This window comes from Oncorhynchus tshawytscha, linkage group LG31 (assembly GCF_018296145.1).
Source record: "Oncorhynchus tshawytscha isolate Ot180627B linkage group LG31, Otsh_v2.0, whole genome shotgun sequence".
NCBI classification, from domain to species: Eukaryota; Metazoa; Chordata; class Actinopteri; order Salmoniformes; family Salmonidae; genus Oncorhynchus; species Oncorhynchus tshawytscha.
Genome location: NC_056459.1, coordinates 29857207 through 29881802, shown reverse-complemented (window position 1 = coordinate 29881802; position 24596 = coordinate 29857207). Strand labels below are relative to the sequence as shown.

At 47.2% G+C, this 24596-nt stretch overlaps 1 protein-coding gene across 3 annotated transcripts in view; it reads right to left on the bottom strand.

Annotated features, from left to right (window-relative positions):
- LOC112217351 (rap guanine nucleotide exchange factor 5-like) overlaps positions 1-24596 on the bottom strand; it is a 90422-nt gene that overhangs the window by 37788 nt on the left and 28038 nt on the right. For all 3 annotated transcript variants that reach the window (XM_042309841.1, XM_042309843.1, XM_042309842.1), the window contains exons 3-9: positions 21261-21367; positions 19973-20094; positions 17921-18083; positions 15746-15830; positions 15583-15631; positions 15377-15453; positions 5047-5232 (exon numbers count right to left, since the gene is read on the bottom strand). In XM_042309841.1, coding sequence (XP_042165775.1) covers positions 5047-5232; positions 15377-15453; positions 15583-15631; positions 15746-15830; positions 17921-18083; positions 19973-20094; positions 21261-21367 — 789 coding nt within the window. The remainder of the gene's footprint in view (positions 1-5046; positions 5233-15376; positions 15454-15582; positions 15632-15745; positions 15831-17920; positions 18084-19972; positions 20095-21260; positions 21368-24596) is intronic.

Below are 24596 nucleotides of genomic sequence, written 5' to 3'. Positions count from 1 at the left end.
TATATACAGTCCAACCAGCTCTCACAGTCTCACGTCATAATTACATGTTCATCCATGTTTTACATTACATTTCGAGGTGGTTAAGGTTAGGCATTTACTCCAAGTGGTTAAGGTTAGGCATTTACTCCAAGTGGTTAAGGGTTAGGGTTAGGGTTAATGTTAGGGTTAATGTTAGAGTTAAGGGTTAATGTTAGGGTTAATGTTAGGGTTAAGGGTTAATGTTAGGGTTAATGTTAGGGTTAATGTTAGGGTTAGGGTTAGGGTTAATGTTAGGGTTAATGTTAGGGTTAGGGTTAATGTTAGGGTTAGGGTTAATGTTAGGGTTAGGGTTAATGTTAGGGTTAGGGTTAGGGTTAATGTTAGGGTTAATGTTAGGGTTAGGGTTAGGGTTAATGTTAGGGTTAATGTTAGGGTTAGGGTTAATGTTAGGGTTAGGGTTAATGTTAGGGTTAGGGTTAGGGTTAGGGTTAGGGTTATCCCTGACCACAACAACCTGATCTGACACATACACACTCAGACACACTCAGACACAGAGACTCATTGTGAAACACTGATGTAAAGTCCGGCCAAAAAGGAAAGGAGGGCCTCATGGAACAGCTACAGGAAGTACTCTCTGTTCTCTTCCTGTTCCTATACCGATCTTTGTGTGTGTGTGTGTGTGTGTGTGTGTGTGTGTGTGTGTGTGTATAGAGTGTGTGGTTTGCACATCCTTTCCAAGAACCAAGCACCTATCACAATACAGATATGAGCAGGGATGAAATATAAAATGAGTTGAATGATGGTTGAGAGAAACATTAAGGGCAAATGAACTGCCATCCACACCACACACAAACAGACACACAGACACACACACACACACAAACAGACACACAGAGAAACACACACACACACACAAACAGACACACAGAGACACACAGAGAACACACACACACACACACACACACACAGACACACACACACAAACAGACACACAGAGACACACAGAGACACACACACACACACACAGAACACACACACACACACACACAGACACACACATGAAACAGAAAATTAGTTGAAGACACACAGAGACAACACACAACACACACACACACACACACACACACACAAACAGACACACAGAGACACACACAGACACACACACACAAACAGACACACAGAGACACACACACACACACACACACACACACACACACACACACACAAACAGACACACAGAGACACACAGAGACACACACACACACAGACACACACACACACACACACACACACACACACAAACAGACACACAGAGACACACAGACACACACACAGACACACACACACACACACACACACACACACACACAAACAGACACACACAGACACACAGAGACACACACACACACACACACACACAGACACACACACACAAACAGACACACAGAGACACACACACACACACACACACACACACACACACACACACACACACACACACACACACACACAGACACACACACACAGACACACACACACACACACACACAGACACACAGAGACACACACACACAGACACACAGAGACACACACACACACAGACACACACACAGACACACAGAGACACACACACACAGACACACAGAGACACACACACACACAGACACACAGATACACACACACAGACACACACACAGCCACACAGAGACAGACAGAGACACACACACAGCCACACAGAGACACAGAGACACACACACAGACACCACACAGAGACACACACACAGCCACACAGAAACACACACACACAGCCACACAGAGACACACACACAGACACACACAGAGACACACACAGTGTAGACAGGTAGAAAGTGTAGACAGGTAGTAAGTGTAGACAGGTAGGAAGTGTAGACAGGTAGTAAGTGTAGACAGGTAGTAAGTGTAGACCGGTAGGAAGAGTAGACAGGTAGTAAGTGTAGACAGGTAGTAGGTGTAGACAGGTAGAAAGTGTAGACAGGTATAGTGTAGACAGGTAGAAAGTGTAGACAGGTAGTAAGTGTAGACAGGTAGTAGGTGTAGACAGGTAGTAAGTGTAGACAGGTAGGAAGAGTAGACAGGTAGTAAGTGTAGACAGGTAGGAAGTGTAGACAGGTAGGAAGTGTAGACAGGTAGTAAGTGTAGACAGGTAGTAAGTGTAGACAGGTAGTAAGTGTAGACAGGTAGTAGGTGTAGACAGGTAGTAGGTGTAGACAGGTAGTAGGTGTAGACAGGTAGTAGGTGTAGACAGGTAGGAAGTGTAGACAGGTAGTAAGTGTAGACAGGTAGTAGGTGTAGACAGGTAGTAGGTGTAGACAGGTAGTAAATGTGAACAGTAAACAGTTGAGGAATGTGAAATGAAACACTTAGCCATGCTGAGTGATGTCATATCAGACACCATCAGTCTCTAATTAAGTGATGTGTGAGTGATGTCATATCAGACACCAGCAGCCTCTAATTAAGGTATGTGTGAGTGATGTCATATCAGACACCCTCAGTCTCTAATTAAGTGATGTGTGAGTAATGTCATATCAGACACCAGCAGCCTCTAATTAAGGTATGTGTGAGTGATGTCATATCAGACACCAGCAGCCTCTAATTAAGGTATGTGTGAGTGATGTCATATCAGACACCATCAGCCTCTAATTAAGGTATGTGTGAGTGATGTCATATCAGACACCATCAGTCTCTAATTAAGATATGTGTGAGTGATGTCATATCAGACACCATCAGCCTCTAATTAAGGTATGTGTGAGTGATGTCATATCAGACACCATCATTCTCTAATTAAGATATGTGTGAGTGATGTCATATCAGACACCATCAGCCTCTAATTAAGGTATGTGTGAGTGATGTCATATCAGACACCATCAGTCTCTAATTAAGATATGTGTGAGTGATGTCATATCAGACACCATCAGTCTCTAATTAAGTGATGTGTGAGTGATGTCATATCAGACACCAGCAGCCTCTAATTAAGGTATGTGTGAGTGATGTCATATCAGACACCCTCAGTCTCTAATTAAGTGATGTGTGAGTAATGTCATATCAGACACCAGCAGCCTCTAATTAAGGTATGTGTGAGTGATGTCATATCAGACACCAGCAGCCTCTAATTAAGGTATGTGTGAGTGATGTCATATCAGACACCATCAGCCTCTAATTAAGGTATGTGTGAGTGATGTCATATCAGACACCATCAGTCTCTAATTAAGATATGTGTGAGTGATGTCATATCAGACACCACCAGCCTCTAATTAAGGTATGTGTGAGTGATGTCATATCAGACACCATCATTCTCTAATTAAGATATGTGTGAGTGATGTCATATCAGACACCATCAGCCTCTAATTAAGGTATGTGTGAGTGATGTCATATCAGACACCATCAGTCTCTAATTAAGATATGTGTGAGTGATGTCATATCAGACACCATCAGCCTCTAATTAAGGTATGTGTGAGTGATGTCATATCAGACACCATCAGTCTCTAATTAAGATATGTGTGAGTGATGTCATATCAGACACCATCAGCCTCTAATTAAGGTATGTGTGAGTGATGTCATATCAGACACCATCATTCTCTAATTAAGATATGTGTGAGTGATGTCATATCAGACACCATCAGCCTCTAATTAAGGTATGTGTGAGTGATGTCATATCAGACACCATCAGTCTCTAATTAAGATATGTGTGAGTGATGTCATATCAGACACCATCAGTCTCTAATTAAGTGATGTGTGAGTGATGTCATATCAGACACCAGCAGCCTCTAATTAAGGTATGTGTGAGTGATGTCATATCAGACACCATCAGCCTCTAATTAAGGTATGTGTGAGTGATGTCACATCAGACACCATCAGTCTCTAATTAAGATATGTGTGAGTGATGTCACAACAGATGATATCAGACTCTAATCAAGGCATGTGTGAGTGATGTCACATCAGATGATATCAGACTCTAATCAAGGCATGTGTGAGTGATGTTAACTATCTAAGACCTGGGTGTCAAACTAATCGAGCTGGACAGTCAATTTTCTTTTCTCCACAAAAAACTACATTAACATACTCAAGCCACCGAGCGCTTGTAACTCCTGATCTGAAATGTTCCAGATAAATGACCTCCAGATAAATGACCTCCAGATAAATGATCTCCAGATAAATGACCTCCAGATAAATGACCTCCAGATAAATAACCTCCAGATAAATAACCTCCAGATAAATGACCTCCAGATAAATGACCTCCAGATAAATGACCTCCAGATAAATGATCTCCAGATAAATGACCTCCAGATAAATGACCTCCAGATAAATGATCTCTAAATGATCTCCAGATAAATAACCTCCAGATAAATAACCTCCAGATAAATGACCTCCAGATAAATGATCTCTAAATGATCTCCAGATAAATGATCTCTAAATGATCTCCAGATAAATGATCTCTAAATGATCTCCAGATAAATGATCTCCAGATAAATGATCTCTAAATGATCTCCAGATAAGTGATCTCTAAATGATCTCCAGATAAATGACCTCCAGATAAATGACCTCCAGATAAATGACCTCCAGATAAATGATCTCTAAATGATCTCCAGATAAATGATCTCTAAATGATCTCCAGATAAATGACCGCCAGATAAATGACCTCCAGATAAATGACCTCCAGATAAATGATCTCTAAATGATCTCCAGATAAATGATCTCTAAATGACCTCCAGATAAGACCTCCAGTTATACATTTGGTTTCCTAACTTAATAGCTGGCTAGCAAGATCAAGCTTCTTGGTTACAGCGGAGACAATGAACCTGGATAAAGACCCCTGATGCCTAAATTTGATTGTGAGTAAACAAAAAAATATATATATTTGTATTTTTTACGTTTGGAAATAAATAGCGCCCCTTGTGTGCATCGTATACCCCGGTATGGTACAGGAACCGTATGAAGGAATGAACATCTGGATACCACCAAACCTAGTGTGTGTGTGTGTGTGTGTGTGTGTGTGTGTGTGTGTGTGTGTTTGTGTGTGTGTGTACTCACAGTGGGGTTGCGGTGGTCTGGTACTCTATAGTTCTGGTTCTGCAGCAGTCTGCAGCCGTCCTTAGCCAGTCTCTGGACCAGCTCTAGTCTGGTCAGCTCCTCACGGCCACACACACCGTCCGGCCGCACACACACACTCCCCACGTTGCCGCGGAGCGAACACCCCCCCAGCTGTAAGGAGGGGGGCTGAGAGAACAGGTAGCTTAGTCCACAGCCCAATGACATCATCAGGGTCAGAGGTTAAATATAAGAGCAGGTTAACACCCCAAACTAACTCTCTCTATTTCGATCTGACTGTCTGTCAGTCAGTCTTTCTGTCTGTCTCAGGGTCTCTTCCTGTCTCTCTGTCTGTAAATCCCTCTCTCTTTCTGTCTGTCTCAGGGTCTCTTCCTGTCTCTCTGTCTGTAAATCCCTCTCTCTTTCTGTCTGTCTCAGGGTCTCTTCCTGTCTCTCTGTCTGTAAATCCCTCTCTCTTTCTGTCTATGTGCTCTCTTTGCTGTCCCAAACTATCTGAACTTAATCTCTCTATGTCTGTTCTTCTGAACAGCGGTGGTGCCTCCTCCCTAGCAGAGGGCTGGCTTTAGAAACACTGTGTCTGGGCGGGAGAGGGTTACCCTAACTCTAACCCTAACACACCCAGATGTCCTACTGGAACAGGACATGACATGACATGAGAGAGAGAGAGAGAGAGAGAGAGAGAGAGAGAGAGAGAGAGAGAGAGAGAGAGAGGGGAAGAAAGAGAGAGAGCATGTGTGTATATAGTGAAGAACAGTGAAACAAACACCATTGTAAATACAACCCATATTTATGTTTATTTATTTTCCCTTTTGTACTTTGACTATTTCCACATCATAACAACACTGTATATAGACATTTCAAATAGCTTTATTCTTTTGGAACTTTTGTTTACAGTGAATTTTGTATTGTTTGTTTCACTTTTGTTTATTTTCTATTTCACTTGCTTTGGCAATGTAAACATATGTTTCCCATACCATTAAAGCCCTTTGAATTGAATTGAGAGAGAGTGAGAGAGAGAGGAGAGAGAGAGAGAGAGAGAGAGAGAGAGAGAGAGAGAGAGAGAGGAGAGAGAAGAGAGAGAGAGAGAGAGAGAGAGAGAGAGAGAGAGAGAGAGAGAGAGAGAGAGAGAGAGGGGGAGAGAGAGAGAGAGAGAGAGAGAGAGGAAGAGGGGGGCAGGAACAAGGAAATTGATAGGACAAGGTAGGAGAGTAGATTAGAGAGTAGAGGAGAGTAGATTAGAGAGTAGAGGAGAGGAGAGTGATTAGAGGGGGTAGTTAGATGGTAGTTAGAGGGTGGTTAGAGGGGGTAGTTAGAGGGGGTGGTTAGAGGGGGTAGTCAGAGGGTGGTTAGAGGGGGTAGCTAGGGGGTAGTTAGAGGGTGGCAGAGGAGGGTAGTTAGAGGGTGATTAGAGGGGGTGGCTAGAGGGGGTGGTTAGAGGGGGTGGTTAGAGGGGGTAGTTAGAGGGGGTAGTCAGAGGGTGGTTAGAGGGGGTAGCTAGGGATTAGTTAGAGGGTGGCAGAGGAGGGTAGTTAGAGGGTGATTAGAAGGGGGTGGCTAGAGGGGGTGGTTAGAGGGGGTGGTTAGAGAGGGGTAGTTAGATGGTAGTTAGAGGGTGGTTAGAGGGGGTAGTTAGAGGGTGGTTAGAGGGGGTAGTCAGAGGGTGGTTAGAGGGGGTAGCTAGGGGGTAGTTAGAGGGTGGCAGAGGAGGGTAGTTAGAGGGTGATTAGAGGGGGTGGCTAGAGGGGGTGGTTAGAGGGGGTGTTTAGAGGGGGTAGTTAGAGGGTGATAGTTAGAGGGTGTTTAGAGGGGGTGGTTAGAGGGGGTGGTTAGGGGGGTGGTTAGAAGGGGGTGGATAGAGGGTGGCGGAGGGGGATTAGAGGGTAGTTAGAGGGGGTAGTTAGAGGGTGGTTAGAGGGGGTGGTTAGAGGGGGCAGTTAGAGGGTAGTTGGAGGGGGTAGTGAGAGGGTGGTAGTTAGAGGGTAGTTAGAGGGTGGTAGTTAGAGGGTGTTTAGAGGGGGTGGTTAGAGGGGGTGGTTAGAAGGGGGTGGATAGAGGGTGGCGGAGGGGGATTAGAGGGTAGTTAGAGGGGGTGGTTAGAGGGTGGTTAGAGGGGGTGGTTAGAGGGGGCAGTTAGAGGGTAGTTGGAGGGGGTAGTGAGAGGGTGGTAGTTAGAGGGTAGTTAGAGGGTGGTAGTTAGAGGGCAGTTAGAGGGGGTAGTTAGAGGGTTGTAGTTAGAGGGTAGTTAGAGGGGGTAGTTAGAGGGTGGTTAGAGGGGGTAGTTAGAGGGTAGGTAGTTTTGGGGATGGAGAGGAGGGTAGTTAGAGGGGGTAGGTTGTATTGGGGACAGGAGGGCAGTTAGAGGAAGGGTAGTTAGATGAGGGCAGTTAGAGAAGGGGTAGTTAGATGGGTAGGTTGTATTGGGGCCAGGAGGGTAGAGAGAGGGGGTAGTTAGAGGAGGACAGTAAGAGCAAGAGTAGTTAGAAAGGGTAGGTTGTATTGGGGATGGAGAGAAGGGTAGTTAGAGGGGGAAGTTAGAGGAGGGTAGTTAGACAGGTTGGTTGTATTGGGGACAGGAGGGTAGTTAAACGGGTAGGTTGTATTGGGGACAGGAGGGTAGTTAGAGGAGGTAGATTGTATTGGGGACAGGAGGGCAGCTAGAGGGGGTAGGTTGTATTGGGGACAGGAGGGTAGTTAGAGGAGGTAGGTTGTATTGGGGACAGGAGGGCAGCTAGAGGAGGTAGGTTGTATTGGGGACAGGAGGGTAGTTAGAGGGGGTAGGTTGTATTGGGGAGAGGAGGGCAGTTAGAGGGGGTGGGTGGTCCCTGGGGTGATGGTGGTAGTATGATGGTATCATCAGTAGCTGGCCGTGTGGAATGTTTATTTACATTGGAGTTTACACTGTTTGGATTGAGTGTGAGTGTGAGTGAGTGTGTGTGTGTGTGTGTGTGTGTGTATGTGTGTGTGTGTGTGTGTGTGTGTGTGTGTGTGTTGACTGGCTGAGAGCAGGGTACTTCCTGAGAGTGAAACTATCGCTAAGTGCCACACACACACACACACACACACACACACACACACACACACACACACACAAAATGACCTTCTCGCAAACACCCTGATAACAACACACACTATAAGACCCACAACCCTTACCCTAACTCTAACCCACAACCCTAACCCTAACTCTAACCCACAACCCTAACTCTAACCCACAACCCTAACCCTAACTCTAACCCATAACCCACAACCCTAACCCTAACTCTAACCCACAACCCTAACTCTAACCCATAACCCACAACCCTTACCCTAACTCTAACCCACAACCCTAACCCTAACTCTAACCCACAACCCTAACTCTAACCCATAACCCACAACCCTTACCCTAACTCTAACCCACAACCCTAACCCTAACTCTAACCCACAACCCTAACTCTAACCCATAACCCACAACCCTTACCCTAACTCTAACCCACAACCCTAACCCTAACTCTAACCCACAACCCTAACTCTAACCCACAACCCTAACCCTAACTCTAACCCACAACCCTAACTCTAACCCACAACCCTAACCCTAACTCTAACCCACAACCCTAGCTCTAACCTATAACCCACAACCCTAACCCTAACTCTAACCCACAACCCTAACTCTAACTCTAACCCACAACCCTTACTCTAACAAACAATCCACAACCCGAACCCACAACTCTAACCCACAACCCTAACACTACCCCATAACCCTACCTCTAACCCACAATCCTAACTCTAACCCACAACCCTAACTCTAACCAACAACCCTAACTCTAACTACAACCCTAACTCTAACTAACCCTAACTCTAACCCACAACCCATAACTCTAACTACAACCCTAACTCTAACTCTAACCCACAACCATAACTCTAACCCACTACCCTAACTCTAACCCACAACCCTAACTCTAACCCACAACCCTAACTCTAACCCACAACCCTAACCCTAACTCTAACCCGCAACCCTAACTCTAACTACAACCCTAACTCTAACTCTAACTCACAACCCTAACTCTAACTCTAACCCACAAACCTAACTATAAACAACATCCCTTACAAACAACCCTAACTCTAACCCACAACCCTAAAACTAACCCACAACCTTAACTCTAACCCACAACCCTAACACTAACCCACAACGCTAACTCTAAATCTAACCCACAACCCAAACCAAAAGCCTAACTAAAACTCTAACCCACAACCCTAACCCACAACCCAAACCAAAAGCCTAACTAAAACTCTAACCCACAACGCTAACTCTAACCCACAACCCTAACCCACAACCCAAACCAAAAGCCCAACTAAAACTCTAGCACACAACCCTAAACCTAACTCTAACCCACAATCCTAAACCTAACCACAACCCTAACTCTAACTCTAACCCACAACCATAACTCTAACCCACAACCCTAACTCTAACCCACAACCCTACCTCTAACCCACAACCCTAACTCTAACCCACAACCCTACCTCTAACCCACAACTCTAACACACAACCCTAACCAAACCCCTAACTAAAACTCTAACCCACAACCCTAACTCTAACCCAGAACCCTAAATCTAGCACACAACCCTAACTCTAACCCACAACCCTAACCCTAACTCTAACCACAACCCTAACCCTAACTCTAACCCACAACCCTAACTCTAACCCATAACCCATAACCCACAACCCTAACCCTAACTCTAACTCACAACCCTTACTCTAACCCACAACCCACAACCCTAACCCACAACTCTAACCCACAACCCTAACACTACATAACCCTAACTCTAACCCACAATCTTAACTCTAACCCACAACCCTAACTCTAACCCACAACCCTAACTCTAACTACAACCCTAACTCTAACCCACAACCCTAACCCTAACTCTAACCCACAACTCTAACTAGAACCCTAACTAACCCTAACCCACAACTCTAACCCACAACCCTAACTCTAACCCACAACCCTAACTCTAACCCACAACCCTAACTCTAACCCACAACCCTAACTAACTACAACCCTAACTCTAACTCTAACCTATAACCCTTACTCAAACCCACAACCCTAACTCTAACGCTAACCCAAAACCCTAACTCTAACTCTAACTCACAACCCTAACTCTAACTCTAACCCACAAACCTAACTATAAACAACATCCCTTACAAACAACCCTAACTCTAACCCACAACCCTAACCCACAACCTTAACTCTAACCCACAACCCTAACACTAACCCACAAAGCTAATTCTAACTCTAACCCACAACCCAAACCAAAAGCCTAACTAAAACTAACGCACAACCCTAACCCCAAACCAAACGAAAGCCTAACTAAAACTAACCCACAACGCCCTAACCCACAACCCCCACAACCCAAACCAAAAGCCCAACTAAAACTCTAGCACACAACCCTAACCTAACCCACAACCCTAACACTAACCCACAATCCTAACTCTAACCCACAACCCTAACCTAACCCACAAACTCTAACCCACAACCCTAACCTAACACTAACCCACAACCTAACTCTAACTCTAACCCACAACCCTAACCCACAACACTAACCCACAACACTAACCCACAACCCTAACTCTAACTCTAACCCACAACCCTAACCCACAACCCTAACACTAACCCACAACCCTAACACTAACCCACAACCCTAACACTAACTCTAACCCACAACCCTAACTGTAACCCACAACCCTAACCCACAACCCTAACTCTAACCCACAACCCTAACTCTAACCCACAACCCTAACCCTAACTCTAACCCGCAACCCTAACTCTAACTACAACCCTAACTCTAACTCTAACTCACAACCCTAACTCTAACTCTAACCCACAAACCTAACTATAAACAACATCCCTTACAAACAACCCTAACTCTAACCCACAACCCTAAAACTAAACAACCTTAACTCTAACCCACAACCCTAACACTAAACAACCTAACTCTAAATCTAACCCACAACCCAAACCAAAAGCCTAACTAAAACTCTAACCCACAACCCTAACCCACAACCCAAACCAAAAGCCCTAAAACTCTAACCCACAACGCTAACTCTAACCCACAACCCTAACCCACAACCCAAACCAAAAGCCCAACTAAAACTCTAGCACACAACCCTAAACCTAACTCTAACCCACAATCCTAAACCTAACCACAACCCTAACCCTAACTCTAACCCACAACCATAACTCTAACCCACAACCCTAACTCTAACCCACAACCCTACCTCTAACCCACAACCCTAACTCTAACCCACAACCCTACCTCTAACCCACAACTCTAACACACAACCCTAACCAAACCCCTAACTCTAACCCAACCCTAACTCTAACCCAGAACCCTAAATCTAGCACACAACCCTAACTCTAACCCACAACCCTAACCCTAACTCTAACCCACAACCCTAACCCTAACTCTAACCCACAACCCTAACTCTAACCCATAACCCATAACCCACAACCCTAACCCTAACTCTAACTCACAACCCTTACTCTAACCCACAACCCACAACCCTAACCCACAACTCTAACCCACAACCCTAACACTACCCCATAACCCTAACTCTAACCCACAATCTTAACTCTAACCCACAACCCTAACTCTAACCCACAACCCTAACTCTAACTACAACCCTAACTCTAACCCACAACCCTAACCCTAACTCTAACCCACAACTCTAACTAGAACCCTAACTCTAACCCTAACCCACAACTCTAACCCACAACCCTAACTCTAACCCACAACCCTAACTCTAACCCACAACCCTAACTCTAACCCACAACCCTAACTCTAACTACAACCCTAACTCTAACTCTAACCTATAACCCTTACTCAAACCCACAACCCTAACTCTAACGCTAACCCAAAACCCTAACTCTAACTCTAACTCACAACCCTAACTCTAACTCTAACCCACAAACCTAACTATAAACAACATCCCTTACAAACAACCCTAACTCTAACCCACAACCCTAACCCACAACCTTAACTCTAACCCACAACCCTAACACTAACCCACAAAGCTAATTCTAACTCTAACCCACAACCCAAACCAAAAGCCTAACTAAAACTCTAACGCACAACCCTAACCCACAAACCAAACCGAAAGCCTAACTAAAACTAACCCACAACGCTAACTCTAACCCACAACCCTAACCCACAACCCAAACCAAAAGCCCAACTAAAACTCTAGCACACAACCCTAACTCTAACCCACAACCCTAACACTAACCCACAATCCTAACTCTAACCCACAACCCTAACACTAACCCACAACTCTGACTCTAACCCACAACCCTAGCCCACAACCCTAACACTAACCCACAACCCTAACTCTAACTCTAACCCACAACCCTAACCCACAACACTAACCCACAACACTAACCCACAACCCTAACTCTAACTCTAACCCACAACCCTAACCCACAACCCTAACACTAACCCACAACCCTAACACTAACCCACAACCCTAACACTAACTCTAACCCACAACCCTAACTGTAACAACCCTAACCCACAACCCTAAACTAACCCACCTAACTGTAACCCACACAACCCTAACCCACAACCCTAACTGTAACCCACAACCCTAACACTAACCCACAACCCTAACACTAACTCTAACCTACAACCCACAACCATAACCCACAACCCTAACTCTAACTCTAACCCACAACCCTAACCCACAACCCTAACTCTAACCCACAACCCTAACTCTAACCCACAACCCTAACTCTAACCCCTCACTCTAACCCCTCACTCTAACCCCTCACTCTAACCCTCTAACCCCTAACCCCTCACTCTAACCCCTCACTCTAACCCCTAACCCCTCACTCTAACCCTCCTCTAACTCTAACCCCTCCCTAAACTCTAACCCCTAACTCTAACCCCTCACTCTAACCCCTCACTCTAACCCCTCACTCTAACCCCTAACCCCTCACTCTAACTCTAACCCCTCACTCTAACCCCTCACTCTAACCCCTAACCCTCACCCTCACCCCTAACCCCTCACTCTAACCCCTAACCCCTCACTCTAACCCCCACTCTAACTCTAACCCCTCACTCTAACCCACAACCCTAAGTCCCCTGTCTCCCATCTTCTACTTCCTTGCTAAAACACAGAGAACAGCCAAGTAAACATACTCGCAGACACTCATATGCATGAGTGCACACCACAAACACACACACACACACACACACACACACACACACACAGTAGGAATTATTGAAGGAGAGTAAAAGGTGTATTCTGTACAGACGGACAAACACTACTCCCTCTTCCTCTCCCTGCTCTTCTCCCTCTTCCTCTCCCTGTTCTACTCCCTCTTCCTCTCCCTGTTCTACTCCCTCTTCCTCTCCCTGCTCTACTCCCTCTTCCTCTCCCTGTTCTACTCCCTCTTCCTCTCCCTGCTCTTCCCTGTTCTACTCCCTCTTCCTCTCCCTGTTCTACTCCCTCTTCCTCTCCCTGTTCTACTCCCTCTTCCTCTCCCTGCTCTACTCTCTCTTCCTGTCCCTGCTCTCTCCCTCTTCCTCTCCCTGCTCTACTCCCTCTTCCTCTCCCTGCTCTTCTCCCTGTTCTACTCCCTCTTCCTCTCCCTCTTCCTCTCCCTGCTCTACTCTCTCTTCCTGTCCCTGCTCTACTCCCTCTTCCTCTCCCTGCTCTACTCCCTCTTCCTCTCCCTGCTCTACTCCCTCTTCCTCTCCCTGCTCTACTCTCTCTTCCTCTCCCTGCTCTACTCCCTCTTCCTCTCCCTGCTCTACTCCCTCTTCCTCTCCCTGTTCTCTCCCTCTTCCTCTCCCTCTTCCTCTCCCTGCTCTACTCCCTCTTCCTCTCCCTGTTCTACTCCCTCTTCCTCTCCCTCTTCCTCTCCCTGCTCTACTCCCTCTTCCTCTCCCTGCTCTACTCCCTCTTCCTCTCCCTCTTCCTCTCCCTGCTCTACTCTCTCTTCCTCTCCCTGTTCTACTCTCTCTTCCTCTCCCTGCTCTACTCCCTCTTCCTCTCCCTGCTCTACTCCCTCTTCCTCTCCCTGCTCTACTCTCTCTTCCTCTCCCTGCTCTACTCTCTCTTCCTCTCCCTGTTCTACTCTCTCTTCCTCTCCCTGCTCTACTCTCTCTTCCTCTCCCTGCTCTACTCCCTCTTCCTCTCCCTGCTCTACTCCCTCTTCCTCTCCCTGTTCTACTCTCTCTTCCTCTCCCTGCTCTACTCCCTCTTCCTCTCCCTGTTCTACTCCCTCTTCCTCTCCCTGCTCTACTCTCTCTTCCTCTCCCTGCTCTACTCCCTCTTCCTCTCCCTGCTCTACTCCCTCTTCCTCTCCCTGCTCTACTCCCTCTTCCTCTCCCTGCTCTACTCTCTCTTCCTCTCCCTGCTCTACTCCCTCTTCCTCTCCCTGCTCTACTCTCTCTTCCTCTCCCTGCTCTACTCCCTCTTCCTCTCCCTGCTCTACTCTCTCTTCCTCTCCCTGCTCTACTCCCTCTTCCTCTCCCTGCTCTACTCCCTCTTCCTCTCCCTGCTCTACTCCCTCTTCCTCTCCCTGCTCTACTCCCTCTTCCTCTCCTGCCCTGCTCTACTCCCTCTTCCTCTCCCTGCTCTACTCTCTCTTCCTGTCCCTGCTCTACTCCCTCTTCCTCTCCCTGCTCTACTCCCTCTTCCTCTCCCTGCTCTACTCTCTCTTCCTCTCCCTGCTCTACTCCCTCTTCCTCTCCCTGCTCTACTCCCTCTTCCTCTCCCTGCTCTACTCTCTCTTCCTCTCCCTGCTCTACTCCCTCTTCCTCTCCCTGCTCTACTCCCTCTTCCTCTCCCTGCTCTACTCCCTCTTCCTCTCCCTGCTCTACTCTCTCTTCCTCTCCCTGCTCTACTCCCTCTTCCTCTCCCTGCTCTACTCTCTCTTCCTCTCCCTGCTCTACTCCCTCTTCCTCTCCCTGCTCTACTCTCTCTTCCTCTCCCTGCTCTACTCCCTCTTCCTCTCCCTGCTCCTCTCTCTTCCTCTCCCTGCTCTACTCCCTCTTCCTCTCCCTGCTCTACTCTCTCTTCCTCTCCCTGCTCTACTCCCTCTTCCTCTCCCTGCTCTACTCCCTCTTCCTCTCCCTGCTCTACTCCCTCTTCCTCTCCCTGCTCTACTCCCTCTTCCTCTCCCTGCTCTACTCCCTCTTCCTCTCCCTGTTCTACTCTCTCTTCCTCTCCCTGCTCTACTCCCTCTTCCTCTCCCTGCTCTACTCTCTCTTCCTCTCCCTGTTCTACTCTCTCTGCCTCTCCTCTCCTGCGTTAGTGTGTGTATGTGTGTGAGTGTCCTACCGTAGTGTTCTCGTCGCTGGGTGTGGGTGTCTCCCGGGGGATGGCGTCTGGTGACTTTGGGCCACCCTGCTCTGCCACTACAACCATGTTAGATTGACAGATTGACAGCTGTCAGGACTAAGTCACAACTAAAACAAATATTTTATTTGCTGAAACTAAAAGAAATCTTACAGTGGCACAAACACACAATACAGTAACACACTCACTGGCTTTGCGAGCCTTGCGGGCGAGAGCAACAGCCAACTCATTCTGCACCTGCGGGGACAAAGCATACACAATCAGTATGGCAGCTCATTTCAGACAGACAGACAGACAGACACACACACACACACACACACACACACACACACACACACACACACAACTAACCGTGGAGGTGAGCCTATCTAATGCTTTCATCTGGAGAAAGCTGTCCCCACAGACATCTCTGTTTCCCTCTGAGTCCTCCTCAGACCTATAACACAAACACACACCATTAGTTTTTCCAGTCTTCTCTTCATGTCTCTGCTGGTCTTTACTGGTCTCTACTGGTCTCTACTGGTCTCTACTGGTCTTTACTGGTCTTTACTGGTCTCTACTGGTCACTACTGTTCTCTACTGGTCTCTACTGGTCTCTACTGGTCTTTACTGGTCTCTACTGGTCTCTACTGGTCACTACTGCTCTCTACTGGTCTCTACTGGTCTTTACTGGTCTCTACTGGTCTCTACTGGTCACTACTGCTCTCTACTGGTCTTTACTGGTCACTCTACTGGATATCTCTACTGCTTGTCTTTTTGCCTTCCTAAAACAGGAAACAGCACCTAATTCTCCCTCTTCTCTCTTTCCTCCTCTTTCTCTCTCTCTCTCCCTCCCTGCCTCTGTGCGTGTGTGTGTGTGTGTGTGTGTGTGTGTGTGTGTGTGTGTGTGTGTGTGTGTGTGTGTGTGTGTGTGTGTGTGTGTGTGTGCGCGACATGCCTGTGTGTGTGTATAAACAGCACAGTGTTTTAGGGTAAACTAATCACAGTGCCCTCAGACCTCTGATGTAATGTGTTTTTTCTCTCTACACACACACACACACACACACACACACACACACACACACACACACACACACACACACACACACACACACACACACACACACACACACACCTTCCCAGGCTAATTTGTATATCATTTGAATTGTATCTGTGGCTTCAGTGCAATGGTTGCAGAGGAGGAAGTGTGTATGTGTGTATCTGTGTGTGTGAGAGTGATCTGATAAACCATGATGGATGCAGTAGCAGGACAGGTAGTGATAGCATCACACTCTCTCTCTCTCTTTTCCTCCCTACATCCCTCCCTCCCACAATGTCTACTTCCTGACTACACAGAAGAGGACAAGGCTAGTGGAGGAGAGAAAGGGTGGGAGGAAGGGGGAGGGGAGGAAGGGGAGGAGGGGATGGGGGAGGAGAGGAAGGGGGAGGGGAAGAGAGGAAGGGGGAGGAGAGGAAGAAAAAGGGAGGAGAGGAGAGGAAGGGGAGGACGGGGGGAGGAGGAGAGGAAGGGGGAGGGAGAGGGAAAGGAAGGTGAGGAAGGTGGAGGAGAGGAGAGGAAGGTGGAGGGAGGAGGAAGGGGAGGGGGATTACAGGGGAGGAGGAGAGGAAGGTGGAGGAGGAGGAGAGGAAGGGGGAGGACAGGGGAGGAGGAGAGGAAGGTGGAGGAGAGGAGAGGAGGGGGGAGGAGAGGAAGGGGAGGGGGATTACAGGGGAGGGGAGGAGGAGAGGAAGGTGGAGGAGAGGAGAGGAAGGGGGGAGGACAGGGGGAGGAGGAGAGGAAGGTGGAGGAGAGGAGAGGAAGGGGGAGGAGAGGAAGGGGAGGGGGATTACAGGGGAGGAGGAGAGGAGAGGAAGGGGGAGGAGAGGAAGGGGAGGATGGGGGAGGAGAGGAAGGAGAGGAAGGGGAGGACAGGGGGGGAGAGGAGAGGAAGGGGGAGGGGAGGAGGAGAAGGGGGGCCTAGGGATCTATCTCTCCTCCTCTGTCTTTGTCCCTTCCTCTTCTCTCTCGTCAGAAGTGATCAACTCTCTCTCTTTCTCTCTGTCCCCTCTTTCTCCCGTTCTCGCTCTTCTCCCCCTCTTTTCTTACTCTTTCTCCTCCCCCTCTCTCTCTCCTCTCCCCCATTCTGTCCTCTCTCCTCTCTCTAAGTGACAGATTGAGTTCAGTAGCAGGCTCAGTTGGAATGCCACACAGACCAGTTAGAATTCTATCGGAGGGAACAGGAATTCTGCGTGACACTCAGAACACCGGTGTGCTCCCTCAACACGCTCCCAGCTCCCGCTACGAGAGTCTATTAGACAGTGTGTTTGTGTTTGTGTGTGTGTTTGTGAGTGTGTGTCAATGCCAGACTAAGGGATTAACAGTATGTGGAGATTAGAGATGAATCTTGTCAGTTGGAACACAGATTCAGTTGGAACACGGATGTTCGTGTGTGTGTGTCTGTGTTCATGTGTGATGGTCATGTAAGACCCAGGCAACACTGGGTCACGTTCACACACACGTTCACACACAAACACACACACAATTACCCAGTTCTGAACTGGACGTATGGGACAAGCTGTAGGAGGAGCCTAACAGCCTCTGGCCACGCCTCCTTCTCCAGGCCGCAGAACTCGCAGGCTGCAGACTCACACTCCTCAAAGCTGAACTGGTAGTAGGAGTTAGAGTCCCCAAACACCACGCGCTGGTCCACTGAAACACACACACATATAGATAGACTGGTCCACTGAAACACACACACACACACACACAACACACACACACACACACACACACACACACACACACTGGTCCACACACACACACACACACATATATAGCTAGACTGGTCCACTGAAACACACACACACAGATAGACTGGTCCACTGAAACACACACACACACAGATAGACTGGTCCACTGAAACACACACACACACACAGATAGACTGGTCCACTGAAACACACACACACACACACACAGATAGACTGGTCCACTGAAACACACACACACACACAGATAGACTGGTCCACTGAAACACACACACACACACAGATAGACTGGTCCACTGAAAAAACACACACACACACACACACACACACAGATAGACTGGTCCACTGAAAACACACACACACACACACACACACACACACAGATAGACTGGTCCACTGAAACACACACACACACACAGATAGACTGGTCCACTGAAACACACACACACACACACACACACAGATAGACTGGTCCACTGAAACACACACACACACACACACACACACACACACAGATAGACTGGTCCACTGAAACACACACACACACACACACACACACACACACACACACACACACACACACACACAGATAGACTCTGATGACATGGCAAGGTAAAACAGTCAGGCAGCTGAATCTGGGAAGGTGAACATTACGTACTGTATAAGAATGTGTGTGTGTGTGTGTGTGTGTGTGTGTGTGTGTGTGTGTGTGTGTGTGTGTGTGTGTGTGTGTGTGTGTGTGTGTGTGTGTGTGTGTGTGTGTGTCAGGGGAGAACGACTGCCCCCTATGATTGAAGCCACAGCAGTTCAAGGCCAACCGAGGTACTGCAGGCAATGTTAGCAGAAAACAGGATAGGATAGGATCCCCCATTATAGTGAATAGAAAAATAGCAATCTTATCTTAAACCCATAACCATGTGTGAGGTGTATACTTTTGATTCAAGGTAGATTTGTTTAAGACTACACTTGGACCCTGATTTAGCCCACTGCAGTAAAAGGTTAACCAATTTAATTTGGCTTCAATACGCTATTGAGTCTTAGTAATGAATGGTGTCATGCGATCGATGGCTTTGTCCATTCATATATACAGTCACTGGCGTGGCTAACCCCTTCCCCCCCAACCCCCAGAGGTGGAGACCCCCCGGATAGCAGATGAACAAGCCATAAGCCATTAATTAGACTTTTTTTGAAATACAGGAAATTAGCTTAAAATCTGCACAATTTTCACTCAGCGCATTGAAAAATGTGTAGAATAGCAGAAAATTAGCTCAGGGATTCTTGAATGTCGGGACAATCCTTGTTCGGCAGGGAAAACTTATTTTTTTTATAGCTGAACATGTTGATTTTGTTGCCTTATTTGAGCTTATTTGAATTTACATTTAGGGTAAATTTATCAGGAATTTTCTAAATACAGTATTATTATTTCAATGTTCAATGTTGGCGCTATGCCTGGAAATGTCCTTGTCTGAAGCAAAGGATCCACAATTGAAACTCTGCAACAACATAAAAAATCCAATTAATTTCCTGAAAAACAACAACATGTTGCTTTACATGCTGTGATAGCTGACACTTGGTCTATCAAAATATACATTTAAAAAATGTGTTAATATTAAGACAAATATTTGTGGGAAAAAAAGTTGAGATTGTCTCATCTTTCAAGAATCCCTGAGCTCTAAAAACAGCAACATTTTCTCTCAGCCTTATGGCTATATTGTGTAAAATAGCATGAGATTAGCTACAAAACTGCAAATGTTTCTGTCTGCCCCAGGCCAAAAATATATCATTCCCATCCCTGCAAGAAACCGCCCTACGTCACCGACGTGTACTCACCAGACAGCAGGATGCCCAGCTCCAGTAAGACCTGCCAGACACGCACAGCCATGCTCCGACAGCGCACGTACACACACTGCTCACACAGCCACTGAACCAGGTCTACACCCACGTAGCTACGCCTGGAAACACACAGCGTCAATACACACACACACACATGAACACACACATCGATGTGTCCTTAGATGGCAATTAGTGTTCAGCAGGGCACTCTGTTGAAATGGATCACTCAGCAATGGATGCAGTATGTCACCATGGCAACGTCAGGTTAAAATAAAGTTCTATATTTTTCCCATAACCATGCCAATCCGAACCGTACTGTGCTGGCTTTAAGATTTTCCTTTCAGAATTGTCAGCATGGTTCCAGGCTTCCAGCAACTGTGAAGGGAACTCAAGCACTCGAGTATAGAGCGTTGCCATGGTGACACCCAGAACCTGCACTAGGCTACAACGGCGGGCAGATATTTTCAGTTTTAGAACTAGACATAATTCAACGGCAACAACAACACACACACACACTCATAGAGGGGATTGGATTAAGCTGGCCCGGGTTGAACCGGCTCACGTGACCGGGCGAAGCCAGTGAGGGAAGAGTGCCTTTCTCAAATGGAAAGTCATCTGCGCCACTTTGTCATGTTGTCAACAAGGCAACATGGCGCATCGTTTTAGAAATATACAAACATGTGTTTTCTATCAAATACATCTTCGATATTCATTGGAAATGCAGATGAAGCATTTTTATCAAAAGCAATCACTTTTGCATGTGAACACACAGAATCCTACTCATTACTCCACGTGCTTAGTCTATGTGCTTAGTCTATGTGCTTAGTCCGCGTGCTTAGTCCACCTGCTTAGCCTATGTGCTTAGTCCACGTGCTTAGTCTATGTGCTTAGTCTATGTCTAACTCTCTCTCCCTCTCTCTCTCTCTCTCTCTCTCGCTGTCTCTCTCTCTCTCTCTCTCTCTCTCTCTCTCTCTCGCTGTCTCTCTCTCTGTCTCTCTCTCTCTCTGTTTCTCTCGCTGTCTCTCTCTCGCTGTCTCTCTCTCTGTCTCTCTCTCTCTCTCTCTCTCTCTCTGTCTCTCTCTCTGTCTCTCTCTCTCTCTCTCTCTCTCTCTCTCTCTCCCTCTCTCTCTCTCTCTCTGTCTCTCTCTGTCTCTCTCTCTCTCTCTCTCTCTCTCTCTCTCTCTGTCTCTCTCTCTCTCTGTCTCTCTCGCTGTCTCTCTCTCTCTCTCTCTCTCTCTCTCTCTCAGATTTACACACAAAGTTAACAAAAACACACAAGAGTTACCTTATGATCCTGGCGAGGTGAATCTTGTCTTTAGCAGGGTAGGGCCCATTAGACAGGAAAGCATTTCTCACCGCACGCCCTGCACAAGGGAAACTCTGGGAGCAGGACTGACACAAACACCAGTCAAATAAGATATGAATTCAGCAAAAAACAGAAAAGTCCCTTTTTCAGGGCCCTGTATCTCAAAGATAGTTTGAAAAATCCAAATAACTTACAGACGGTCGGCAATTAAGGTCACAGTTATGAAAACTTAGGACACTAAAGAGGCCCTTCTACTGACTCTGAAAAACACCAATAGCAAGATGCCCAGGGTCCCTGCTCATCTGTGTGAACGTGCCTTAGGCATGCTGCAAGGAGGCATGAGGACTGCAAATGTGGCCAGGGCAATAAATTGCAATGTCCGTACTGTGAGACGCCTAAGACAGGGAGACAGGACGGACAGCTGATCATCCTCGCAGTGGCAGACCATGTGTAACAACACCTGCACAGGATCGGTACATCCGAACATTACACCCGCTGGACAGGTACAGGATGGCAACAACAACTGCCCGAGTTACACCAGGAACGCACAATCCCTCCATCAGTGCTCAGTCTGTCCGCAATAGGCTGAGGGAGGCTGGACTGGGGGCTTGTAGGCCTGTTGTAAGGCAGGCCCTCACCAGACATCACCGGCAACAACGTCGCCCATGGGCACAAACCCACCGTCGCTGGACCAGACAGGACTGGCAAAAAGTGCTCTTCACTGACGAGTCACGGTTTTGTCTCACCAGGGGTGATGGTCAGATTCGTGTTTATCGTCAAAGGAATGAACGTTACACCAAGGCCTGTACTCTGAAGCGGGATCAATTTAGAGGTGGAGGTCCGTCATGGTCTGGGGCGGTGTGTCACAGCATCATCGGATTGAGCTTGTTGTCATTGCAGGCATTCTCAACGATGTGGGTTACAGGGAAGACACCCTCCTCCCTCATGTGGTACCCTTCCTGCAGGCTCATCCTGACATGACCCTCCAGCATGACAATGCCACCAGCCATACTGCTCAATCTGTGCGTGATTTCCTGCAAGACAGGAATGTCAGTGTTCTGCCATGGCCAGCGAAGAGACCAGATCTCAATTCCATTGCGCACGTCTGGGACCTGTTGGATCGGAGGGTGAGGGCTAGGGCCATTCCCCCCCAGAAATGTCCGGGAACTTGCAGGTGCCTTGGTGGAAGAGTGGGGTAACATATCACAGCAAGAACTGGCAAATCTGGTGCAGTCCATGAGGAAGAGATGCACTGCAGTACTTAATGCAGCTGGTGGCCACACCAGATACTGACTGTTAATTTTGATTTTGACCCCCCTTTCTTCAGGGACACATTATTCCATTTCTGTTAGTCACATGTCTGTGGAACTTGTCCAGTTTATGTCTCAGTTGTTGAATCTTGTTATGTTCATACAAATATTTACACATGTTAAGTTTGCTGAAAATAAACACAGCTGACAGTGAGAGGAGTGTTTATTTTTTTGCTGAGTTTATATATATACATACACTACATGACTGTATGTGGACACCTGCGCGTCCAACATCTCTTTCCAAAATCATGGGCTTTAATATGAAGTTGGTCCCCCTTTGCTGCTATAACAGCCTCCACTCTTCTGGGAAGGCTTTCCACTAGATGGTGGAACATTGCAGCTATAACTGCCTCCACTCTTCTGGGAAGGCTTTCCACTAGATGGTGGAACATTGCTGCTATAACAGCCTCCACTCTTCTGGGAAGGCTTCCCACTAGATGGTGGAACATTGCTGCTATAACAGCCTCCAGTCTTCTGGGAAGGCTTTCCACTAGATGGTGGAACATTGCTGCTATAACAGCCTCCACTCTTCTGGGAAGGCTTCCCACTAGATGGTGGAACATTGCTGCTATAACAGCCTCCACTCTTCAGGGAAGGATTTCCACTAGATGGTGGAACATTGCTGCTATAACAGCCTCCACTCTTCTGGGAAGGCTTTCCACTAGATGTTGGAACATTGCAGCTATAACAGCCTCCACTCTTCTGGGAAGGCTTTCCACTAGATGTTGTAACATTGCTGCTATAACAGCCTCCACTCTTCTGGGAAGGCTTTCCACTAGATGTTGGAACATTGCTGCTATAACAGCCTCCACTCTTCTGGGAAGGCTTTCCACTAGATGGTGGAACATTGCTGCTATAACAGCCTCCACTCTTCTGGGAAGGCTTTCCACTAGATGTTGGAACATTGCTGCTATAACAGCCTCCACTCTTCTGGGAAGGCTTTCCACTAGATGTTGGAACATTGCTGCTATAACAGCCTCCACTCTTTTGGGAAGGCTTTCCACTAGATGGTGGAACATTGCTGCTATAACAGCCTCCACTCTTCTGGGAAGGCTTTCCACTAGATGTTGGAACATTGCTGCTATAACAGCCTCCACTCTTCTGGGAAGGCTTTCCACTAGATGTTGGAACATTGCAGCTATAACAGCCTCCACTCTTCTGGGAAGGCTTCCCACTAGATGGTGGAACATTGCAGCTATAACAGCCTCCACTCTCCACTCTTGATGGGGTTGAGGTCAGGGCTCTGTGCAAGCCAGTCAAGTTCTCCCAAACCAATCTCGATAAACCATTTCTGTATGGACCTCGTTTTGTGCACGGGGGCATTGTCATGCTGAAACAGGAAAGGGTCTTCCCCAAACTGTTACCACAAAGTTGGAAGCACAGAATTGTCTAGAATGTTATTGTATGCTATAGCGTTCCCCTGTCGGACAGGTAGCGGGGTTTGTCATCCACCAAACCCAGATTTGTCCTTCTAACTGCCAGATGGTGAAGCGTAATTAATCACTCCAGAGAACGCGTTTCCACTGCCCCTGAGTCCAATGGCGGCCATCTTTACACCACTCCAGTCGACGCATAGCATTGCGCATGGTGATCTTAGGCTTGTGTGCGGCTGCTCGGCCATGGAAACCCATGTCATGAAGCTCCCGACAAACAGTTCTTGTTCTGACGTTGCTTCCTGAGACAGTTAGTCAGTAGTGAGTGTTGTAACCAAGGAAAGGTGATTTTTACGGGCTATGCGGGTCAGCACTCGGTGGTCCCGTTCTGTGAGCTTGTGTGGCCTACCACTTTGCGGCCGAGCCGTTGTTGCTCCTAGACGTTTCCACTTCACAAAAACAGCCCTTACAGTTGACCAGGGCAGCTCTAGCAGGGAAGAAATTTGACAAACTGACTTGTTGGAAAGGTGGCATCTTATGACGGTGCCATGTTGAAAGTCTCTTCAGTAAGGACATTCTACTGCCAATGTGTGTCTATGGAGATTGCATGGCTGTCTGCTCGATTTGATAAA